General features: G+C 42.7%; 1 protein-coding gene across 3 annotated transcripts in view; it reads left to right on the forward strand.

Annotated features, from left to right (window-relative positions):
* Positions 1–7,950, forward strand: part of FSTL4 (follistatin like 4) — a 340,016-nt gene extending 332,066 nt beyond the window's left edge. For all 3 annotated transcript variants that reach the window (XM_083600096.1, XM_083600097.1, XM_083600098.1), the window contains 2 exons: positions 3,229–3,338; positions 6,707–7,950. In XM_083600096.1, the coding sequence (XP_083456222.1) occupies positions 3,229–3,338; positions 6,707–7,409 (813 nt within the window). In that variant the 3' untranslated portion in view covers positions 7,410–7,950. The remainder of the gene's footprint in view (positions 1–3,228; positions 3,339–6,706) is intronic.
* Positions 7,951–10,816: the final 2,866 nt, after the last annotated feature.

Raw genomic sequence — 10,816 nt, forward strand, 5'->3', positions numbered from 1 at the left:
GTAAGCCTCTTACAAATGCAATAATTAATCACAATCTTCTTTTAGAGCCATTATTCTCATCAGCAGAAATTTAGGACTAACATTTCCTACCAGCAATCTTATTTTAATGTGAGCCGCAACTCTGTCTCCCTCCCTCATCCTTATCACTGTTTCTTTTGTTTCAAACACTGTTTCAAACACTCTGCAAATGCAAAGATCTGCACAAAGACAACTTTTGAATCAACTGTGTAGACTTTTTTAAAGGTTAAGAACAGAGCTGATGGGAAAATTTATAAACCGGAAATGGGGGACGTGAGGCTTTCTAGATATTGTTGAACTCCAACCCCCATTAACCCCAGCCAGCATGGCCCATGGTCAAGGAGAAGACTTCCATAGTTATGTCCAGCCAGTGGAAAGGAGTAGCACTGCATAACTGGCCTGTTGTCTGAAATGTTGGTGAAACAACATTTCAGCCAACAGGCTGAGAGGGCAGGGGTGGGGTAGCAGTGAGGTTTGGGTGTACCAGCAGAGCCAATCAGGTACTTTTGCTGGTATGACCACATTGCCCCAAGGTCTCTGCTATCCTGCCCCACCCCCTCACCATCCTGGTGCACAGGAGCAATGCCACCCCTTCTCACCAGCTGCTCCTATCTGGTCAGCCACAGGTTTCCTCTCCCCAGTGTAAACTAAATAATTCTTCATCTGCCAGTGTGAGAACTGAGGACCATTTTAATTTCATTATTTTTCATCTCGAGCAGTGTCCTTCACCATTTCCAGATCCCTGATCTGACCTGAAACATGTAACTCATTTAAAAATTATTATTATTATTATTAATTAATTTTACAGGTATAATTAATACCTATCTACTTGTTCTCTCCTTCTCTTTCATTTTCTCTCCTCTTTCCCAGTCCTCTTCCATGCTTCTCTTCTACCTTTTTTCTTTTCCAAACCACATTTGTAGTGCCATAGCTACCATCCCAACTCAGTTGTGAATTACAACACACCAATTAATTAAATACCTGTATTCTAAAGAACTCATGGTTGTTACCGTATTTTTCGCCCCATAGGACGCACTTTTTCCCCTCCAAAAATGAAGGGAAAATGTGTGTGCGTCCTATGGGGCGAATGCAGGCTTTCGCTGAAGCCTGGAGAGTGAGAGGGGTCGGTGCGCACCAATGCCTCTAGCTCTCCAGGCTTCAGGAAGCTATCCGCAAGCCTTGCAAGCCTGGCGGGAGTTCCCACGGGCTCACAAGGCTTGCGGGCAGCAGCCTGCCGCCCGAAGCAGGCCGCCCGAAGCAGCAGACACCCTCCGGAGGGTTCCCCGTGCTTCGGGCGGGCGTCCGCAAGCCTTGCGCGCCCGGCGGGACCTCCCGCCGGGCGCGTGAGGCTTGGGGCGGCAGCCTGCACCCCGAAGCACGGGGAGCCCTCTGGAGGGTGTCCGCAAGCCTCGCGCGCCCGGCGGGAGGTCCCGCCGGGCGCACGAGGCTTGGGGCGGCAGCCTGCATCCCGAAGCACGGGGAGCCCTCCAGAGGGCGCCCTGTGCTTCGGGCAGGTGTGCGCAAGGCTTGGGGCTGCAGCCGCGGCTGGGGGAGGGGGAATAATTTTTTTTATTCATTTCCCCCCCAAAAAACGAGGTGCATCCTATGGGCCGGTGCGCCCTATAGGACAAAAAATACGGTAAATTGGTTTAAGAAGAGTAAATGTGTCTTATGGTAGAAATGGAGCAAGCTTCATGAACTTGAATGCATTGCTATTTTGCTATGCTTATTCCTTGCCTCATGGGGACTTCTGGTATGAACACTTTTCTCATTCCAGGTCTCTCCTCCATGGTCATAGTAATTTGAATAAGATAGAACAACATATACAAAAATGACAATGGTTTCGGGAACAGAAGATCCTGCCTTAGTATAAAGGATTGAACTAGCTTACCTTCCAGCACTGTTATTTATGCTTCAGTAGGGCTATGATAATTAAATTACATGTTTAATTAGAATTCCAAAGATCATTAGTGCAATGTAGGCCATAAACAGAGAAAACATTTGTAGGGGGAAATTATTTGATAGATGGCAGAGTTATGGTGCCAAAGGTCAGTGATGGTGCCAAAGGTCAGCAGATTGCTCATCTGCAAGCTGCCATGATGACACAATGAACAGGTCACTAGAGTCCCGTTGGGAAAGTCCTCAATTGAAAATCCCTAACACCTGACGAGTTATTTCAAACAAATATTAATGAAGAAGCCTCACTATCGCAAAAACACTAGAGGCATGGTGGAAACCTAATGTACCATACTCTACATGATTACATCAGAGCACTTTCATCAAGAAATGACAGGTTTCTCAAAAGAGCCTGACAAAAATATTGCAGCAGATCTTTTAAGGCTCTGGCACTTTCTGTAATGAACTACTTAGCTGTAAATTCTGAAGATGTCCTGTTAACACAGAGAAACAGTCAACACGCCTAATGAACTGAACTTAGGCATCATATAAGCATTCTAAGGTTTGATTAAGTCTCATCTCCATATTTTGCTGGAGTCACAGGAGAAATAACAAAGGGAGCTTTTCATTATAGCAAAGAGCTTACATTCTTCTCAGAAATAACCTTTTCAAAAAAAAAGAAATACTCACTCTACCCCTTTCCATATATTCCCCCACTCCCTGGCACTGTAGATATCTTTTCAAAGAGATAATTAACTGCTGTGACTTTGCTGTCGGTCATTCAAGCCAGTGAATTAGCATGGTGCATTTAAGTAAGATTCATATGTGTGAACCTGAAAACAATGTTTATAGCAGGCTGTGCAGAAAAATTATGGAAGCGTTAGAGCTGGGACATTCTTCCCATGCCTGCATGATTGCATTGTCTTCCGCTATAAACGGCTTGAAAGCAGATGGAGAACTGTTCTCTTACCTTGCAAATGTCACATAATACACGCAAATGCCATTTCATCCTTTATTTCCAGCAACCAGGAAACCCAGCATTTTGCCCTATGGAATGCTGCTGGATACATGGGGGTGGGGTCATATGAATATAGGTCAGAGGTTAATAAGCTATGACCCTCCAGATGCTTTGGACTCCAACTCCCACCAGCCCCAGCCAGCATAGCCCAATGGTCTGTGATGATGGGCATTGTAGTTCAACAGCTTCCGGAGGGCCACATGTTACCCACCCCTGATTTAGGTAGTCTAGAGTTTATATTTCAGTGCCTCATCTATTGTTCTATTTCTGCTCAGTATTTTGGTTATTCCTTGTAGGTAATACCAGAAGCAAGTACAGGAGACAACCAGCATATCATTCGCACCCATTTGAACGGGATGGATGATTATTTTATTCCACATACAAACCTCATTATCAATCACATCAGGTAAGAGTCCTCTGGGCCCCAGTATTTGGTACTTTTAATCTGATGAAATTATTATTAATCATGATAATTACTTGCTTTGCTTTCATGGCAATCGCTGAAAGCTCCACCACACTAGAAGATATAAACCATGAAGACCTGCTCCAAATGGCTCCATGTTAGCTAAGAGACAAGAAACAGCACATGAAATAAGAAAGATGGGAAGTACACAAAGAAGCAATGGGGGTAATAATGGCCAGCATGATTATTAGGTGCCAAGCAAAAATGCCCTTTTTACACACTTGATCTTAGCCAAAAGGCCGAGAAGCGATTTATTAAAAATGCCCTTTTTATTTCCCCCTGTGCTTTTAACTTTGGATATATTCCCTTCTCCCTGCTGTAACTGTATTTAGCAAAGCCTTTCTGTGTTTTTGCTAGATTTTCATTACTTCCTGTAAACCACAAATTTTGAATTGAATAGCAGTATGGAAAACTGTTCAATAAACAAAGTTCTGGGTTATGCAAAATTTCAGCGGCAACTCTTTTCTCTGCCTAGCTGAGAGCCTTTGCAAATGTTCTGCTGACGTAGCTTTGTGACTCTGCAGCTTTTATGCAACCTGTTGGTTGTGCAGTGTCCAGATGCCAGGAATGCCTGTGGTTTGTCGAGCATCATCATGTTAGCCCAGTGCAATTCATTGTTATATGTTTCGGTGCAGAAAAGCATTTCTTTCTTTATTTGATGATTTATTTGAAACATTTAACTGTTATTTAATTAAATAGCTCATGTATTTACCTTTATATTATACCAATGGTCCTCATACACACAAATGGGTATTAGTAAGTATACCATGCTATAGGGACGCGGGTGGCGCTGTGGTCTAAACCACTGAGCCTCTTGGGCTTGTTGATCGGAAGGTCGGCGGTTCGAATCCCTGCAACAGGGTGAGCTCCTGTTGCGCGGTCCCAGCTCCTGCCAACCTAGCAGTTCGAAAGTATGTCAAAGTGCAAGTAGATAAATAGGTACTGCTCTGGCGGGAAGGTAAACGGCGTTTCCATGCGCTGCTCTGGTTTCAGTGTTCCATTGCGCCAGAGGTGGCTTAGTCATGCTGGCCACATGACTTGGAAAAACTGTCTGTGGACAAACGCCGGCTCCCTTGGCCTGTAAAGCGAAATGAGCGCCACAACCCCAGAGTCGTTCACGACTGGACTTAGCTGTCAGGGGTCCTTTCCCTTTACTACTGGTTTGCTTTACTATATTTGCTATGCAATCCTGTATATGTCTAGTCAGAAGTAAGTTCCATTCAGTTCAATAGGACTGTTCCCAAGTTAAATGTGTACAGAACCTAATGTTTTTGAAAGGTTTTGTTTAAAGTCTTCAAGTGGCTTAATTCAAAAAAGCTGCAGGTGTCACCTTATTACTCTCCAATCGCCTATCCATTTCATTTTCTCTGCCAGTATTTCATACACCCCACACAGCATCTTTCTGATGGATGTAAGTATAGCAACTGAATGAAACACTAAAGCCCAGGAGTGTTCATGTGTGATCATACACTATGCAGGCTTACTCTTCAGGAGTAAATTGCCATGGCTGGACACTTCAGTGATGCTTTCAGCTAAAAAAAAAAAAGGTAGGGGGATATAAGCCTATTATATGGAGACAGCTGTGTTTTATAGGTGAAAACACAGGTCTGAAGTATGATTTTCACACAATGGAATGCTGGCAATTTGGTTGTGTAACAATTGTTCCAAAGTATGACCTCAAGAAACATTATGTGCTAGTCTTTTAAGCAGATAAGCCACATGTGTGTGGAACATGGGTGAAATGGAGCAGATTTTCTATTGTTTTCCCTTTGAGAATTACTCAAGGGCAAACATCGCTTAATATTTTCTTCCTTATTCTCTTTTTAACTACTTTCCTATAAGGCATGATAGGGAAGTCTTAACACACTACTTTCAATGGGTGCAAGAGAATTCTATAACCTATGCAAAGAAAAACCTGCTACATCATATCAAGTACAGTAGTACCTTGTTGTGAGTCCGCCCCATTTAGCATCCATTTCGTGGAATGTCTACAGCAAACCCAGAAGTACCAGAACGGGTTACTTCCAGGTTTGCTGCTTGTGCTTGTGCAGAAGCGCTAAATCGCAGTTCACGTATGCATAGAAGCGCAAAACTGCGCATGCGCAGAGCGGCGCTTTGTTGAGCATCCCTTTCATCGAGCATCCGGGGCTCCGGAACGGATCCTGGACTCAAAACAAGGTACCACTTTATGTCTATAGGACATTAACATTTTGTTTCCATGACTTTCTCATCTCCTTCATGGCTTGAAATATCACTATTCTATGCTATATATTCTTGAGGACTTAGGTTGGTGTTAATGTAATATATTTAGATTGTAGCCCCCTCGTCAGGGGCAGGCCAGCAATAAAACAGCCAGTGTCAGTGAAGTTAACTATTTATTCAAAGAAACCAAAGCAGATCAGGCCTAGTGATCACAACTCTTACCAGTAAGTCTTGCTCCAATGAAGCAGTTGAAGGTCCCTGTCTTCCCACTGCTCTCCAAGGCTCCTCTCCCACTTCCTTCTACAGCAGCCTAAGACTCTTTCATCTTGTCTCTTTTTGCTCCACCCTGTTCATTTCATTCTGCTCCATCGTATGATTCTTCTTCAACCAGGATCAACTTTTGGGAGAAGCAGGTATCTGCAGGGGAGAGAAATCCAGAAAACCCCAGTGTGTCAGAATTGGATACTCTTTCCTGGATCCAACCCTCTCTTTCTAGGGTACAGCACCTGTTAGCATGGGATTTTAGTTTTAATATGTCTCCTTGTCTTTAATATTGTCTACCTATGTGTGCTATAGTATAGTAGTTAACATGAGTCATATGATAAGCTGGGAAACCCTGGTTAAAATCTCAGCTTAGCCATGAACTTGCTTTGTGACCTTAAGCAACAAAATGTGTCTCTGTCTAACGGACTTACTCAATATTTAATTTTATTTGGCCTAAGTGCACAAAGCATTCCACAGATACTGTTTGGGTAAGTTGTTTCAGTAAGTGTTATAGCTAGCCTCGGAAATTTTGGTGAGCTCTGAAACCCTTTTCATTTCCAGAACATTAATTTCATACGGTCACTTCTAATACTCAACTCCTTTATTTATTAGGTGTGTCCATTGTCCATTTTGTTCTGTTATTGTTTATTAAATAATAAACATTTCAAATAAATACATACATATTGATGACAGCATAATAGTGGCCTACCTCCTAGGGTTGCGTAAGACTTAACAAGACAACATTTCTGCTCTTGGGCCAAGTGACACAAAGAATTGTTATTCTCATAACATCTTGTGGCATCTGTTTGGTTATATATTGTTTGTCTTTTATTTCCCCATTTCAGGTTTGGTTTCATCTTTAACAAGTCTAAGTCTGTAGTTCACAAAATTGATCTGGAAACTGTGGCTCACATCAAGACGATCAGCTTCAAGAACTACAGCTGTTTGCCCCTAGCCATGGCCTATACACATCTGGGTGGCTACTTCTTCGTCCAGTGCAAAACAAACATGTCAGTACCAATAACTCCACAGCTTATAATTGACAGTGTTACAGATTCTGTTATTGGCCCCAACAGCGATATATCAGGTACTCCCTACATCTCCCCTGATGGACGCTATTTGGTCAGCGCAGATGAACAGAGCGGGAGGATCAGAGTCCAGGCAATAACAATCCAAGGGGAAATCAAGTTGATTTATGACTTACAAACCACCATGCACATATCCGATCTGACATTTCAGTCCTCTTTCACCGAAGGCAATCAGTATTATATATACGCTACTTCACATTTGCAAACAGATGTGCTTTTTGTAGAGTTGTCAACAGGGAAAATGGACGTATTGAAGAATTTAAAGGACCCTATCAAATCCAAAGACTGGCCCTGGAGTAACTACAACAGAATTATCCAAGACAGTGGATTATTTGGACAATACCTTATAACACCAGCAAAGGAGTCACTATTTATAATTAATGGGAGACAAAACACATTACGCTGCGAGGTATCGGGTATCAAGAGAGGCAACACAGTGGTTTGGGTTGGAGACGTATGAAAAGTCAAAAGGAACAGAACTGCCATAAAACAATGGACTGATTGGACCTTTAACTGCAAAAAATATATATATGCAGTAGCATTGTATATTTTTACACTGAGGGAAAAACTGTATAAGCTTCATGGTGCAACACTGGCCTACTTGCAAGGTTTATAATATAAGGTATGCTCTGCTAATAGGAATTGGTTACGCTGGGAATTTGTGTGGAAGTCGGACGTGACAGCTTGAGTTATGGAACATATACTAGGAAAAGGAATGATTTCTCAAAACTGAGATTGTATAAGCCACATTCCTTGGTGATTCTGTACAACAACACTTTTGCGTTGAAAGGCTGATGACTTCTTAAGTTCCATCAGTATTCATTCTATTGGTCCAACATAACATTGCCTGTAGTGTGTGCCGTGTGGCATGAAGTCAGGCCTGTAGCTTAGACATTTTCACATGGATGGGCACACTGGAGAACTTTAGGCGTTTATGTACTTTGTTGAAAATGCAATCTCAGTCAAAAAGTCCTTTTTTAAGCTTTTTTTAAAAATGAAAATGTTATTTATATAATTGTTCAGTATGACACATATTATCAAGTCAGGAAATTTAAATATTCAGACAGGTAAAGAAAAATCCACTCACCTTTAAAAATAGTCGGACTAAGAAGGTAAGTTGAAATATCTGGTCAATATTTTCATTTATGTTGCTTCAAAATGCAAATGGGGTGGCAATACCCCTACATGCCCTCCAGTAGCTGCAGGCCTCCACGGAAGACATCACCCTTAACATCAAAGGAAAGAGGTAAGAGGTTAGAATTAAGGACTGAGGGGAGGGTGTGAGAGCATATTGTCTCTGAAAGTAGTATTTAGAATGCAAAGAGATAGGAGAGAAACATACATTGTTTCTTTACGGGGAAATATAATTCAGGAAGGCTAACCCAACACCTTTCTGAGTCCAAACATGATGGAATTCTGTACTGTCAGGTATATTTCTCTGTTTCACAGCAAGCACCTAAAATTAATATGGGCGAGGAACGTTTCTCCTCTTCAGTCCTAAGGAGGACATTAAATAAAAGAGGTGGGGCAGATTTGAAAGCTAGAAAACACATGGGCAAATATGCAAATATCTTCTATGTAATCAGGAAAGAAAGCTTTATCTGTTTTTATTTTTAAGCAGCAGCTATCATTAAGTGTGCAAGATGAACTGCTATTTCAGCAGGCAAGAAAATAAGCAGTGTTGTTCCCAGTGCAGAGAGAAACATTTCCAGAAATAATTTCTTCCCCTTCATTAAAAATTTACCATTACTCAAAGTAATTGGGTTCTTCATGAAAACAATAGCTATGTCTTGAAACGTACCCTTTCCAGTAGCCTATTTTTGTGCAGAAAACTTTTAGCTTTTATATAAATCAGGCACTTAATTTACATCTGTCATCCAAATGCCTGCAAAAAAGGATTTTTTTAAAAAAATGCTGCTGCTGTTCATTTTCTTCTCCCATTCATGGTGTTCTCATTTATAGTCAATTATCATTCAGTTATGCTGCTTTCCCCCCCCAATCTAAAACCAATTAAAATATATCCAACAATGCAATAGCAGACACTGAGAACTGTAAGCAGATTTGCCATAAAGAGATGTAAAATATATGTATCTTGCTAACATTGGACACTGCAACTACCGTATTTTTCGCTCTATAACACGCATCTGACCATAACACGCATGTAGTTTTTAGAGGAGGAAAACAAGGAAAAAATATTCTAAACGAAACAGTGGATGTATGATTTTTATGGTTCATGCTGTGGCCACAGACATGTGATCTGACAGTGAGTTTGGGGTAGCCCAATGCAAAAATCCTGAGGATCCATGTGGATCCATGCTTTGTAACGTTTTTGCGCCATTGCGGCCCCATGAAACAGTGGGTGCGTGTGTGTTTTTTGGTGCAGGCTATAGCCATGGAAATGCTATGTGATCTGATGGTGAATTTGGGGTGACCCAGTGCAAAAATCCTGAGGATCCATGTGGATCCATGCTTTGTAACCACGTTTTAAGTGGGGAGGGAAGGAAAAGAACTCAAGGGACAAGGAGCACGCGTGGGGTGTGTGGAGAAGGAGCTTTTCTGCGAGCTGAGCGGGGGGGGGGGGAAGAGCACTGTTGCTTTAAAGGTATACTTAAGGTATTTGCCCTGTGCCTGGGTTTTTTTTCCATTTAACAGTTTGCAGCCTTTTCCTTCCGCTCCTTGTTTTGAGGCAGAATAGATTTGAGCAAGTGAGGAGGACTTGGATTGCAGGGGATTCGCCATTAGCTGTGTAAAAGCGCTCCTCCTTGCAGCCTGAATGATAAGCAGCCACCAGCAGCAATAGAATGGAGCACAAAAAAGCGGTAGGGGCACTAGGACCCAGACAATGCTCAAATCTATCCTGCCTGAAAATAAGCTGCTCCGTCCCCGCGGATCAGCTGAGACGCGGGGGGGGGGGGGGATTTGCGAAGTTTCCCCCTCTCCCTCATGCCCTCCCCAGCCTTTTTTTTTACTTCCTGGTTTTCACTGCGCTGGCTCAGAGCTCGAGGTTGGTTTTATTTTGCTGCTGGTTGCTTAAATTTTATCTTTCCTGCCATCCCTCTGCAGCCTCACTGCTCTGTTTAGAGAGCGCACGGACTTTTGCTAGCTCCGTCCCTCCTCCCGTGTAAGCGGCTGCTGCCGGCTTTGCTGCCATGACTCTCCTTCCCTCCCTCCTCCCCGGCTCCAGGTCGCTTTAAAGCAAGCAAAGCGAGAGCCTCGTAGAGTGTGTAAGCGGCTCCCGCTTTGCTTGACTGATGGCAGCCATGGCTCCGATCCGTGCATTCGCTCCATAACACGCACAGGCATTTTCCCTTACTTTCTAGGAGCAAAAAAGTGCGTGTTTTGGAGCGAAAATTACGGTAATCATAGTTGGAAAACAGACAAGATGGTTATAAATGCAATTGGATATATAATACGCAATCCCAGTGTAGTCCAAGCAATCAGAAGTGAAAATATGAAACCTTATCCAATGATTTTTAAAAGGTATTTTCAAGTTGATTTAAAAAATAACTTTTTGCAACAGCAATGTTTGTTGCATCATCATACTTGGGGAGGGGGGTGTCACAGAAAAAAGAAAAGAGATCAGAGTTTGGCATGAGTTTGTTGGCTGGGATTATAAAGGCATTACTGAATACATATGGTGATCTTTAGAGTACTAGTTAGCCATTTTAATATGGAGGCTGGGATTCAAATAATGCACAAGAGGCTTGTAGGGTTACACAGGGTAGCCCAGGCATAGGCAAACTCTGCCCCTCCCCGATGTTTGGGACTACAATTCCCATCATCCCTAGCTAACAGGACCAGTGGTCAGGGATGATGGGAATTGTAGTCCCAAACAGCTGGAGGGCCAGAGTTTGCTCATGCCTGGGT

The sequence above is a fragment of the Podarcis filfolensis genome (assembly GCF_964270895.1).
Source record: "Podarcis filfolensis genome assembly, chromosome: 2".
Taxonomy (NCBI): domain Eukaryota; kingdom Metazoa; phylum Chordata; class Lepidosauria; order Squamata; family Lacertidae; genus Podarcis; species Podarcis filfolensis.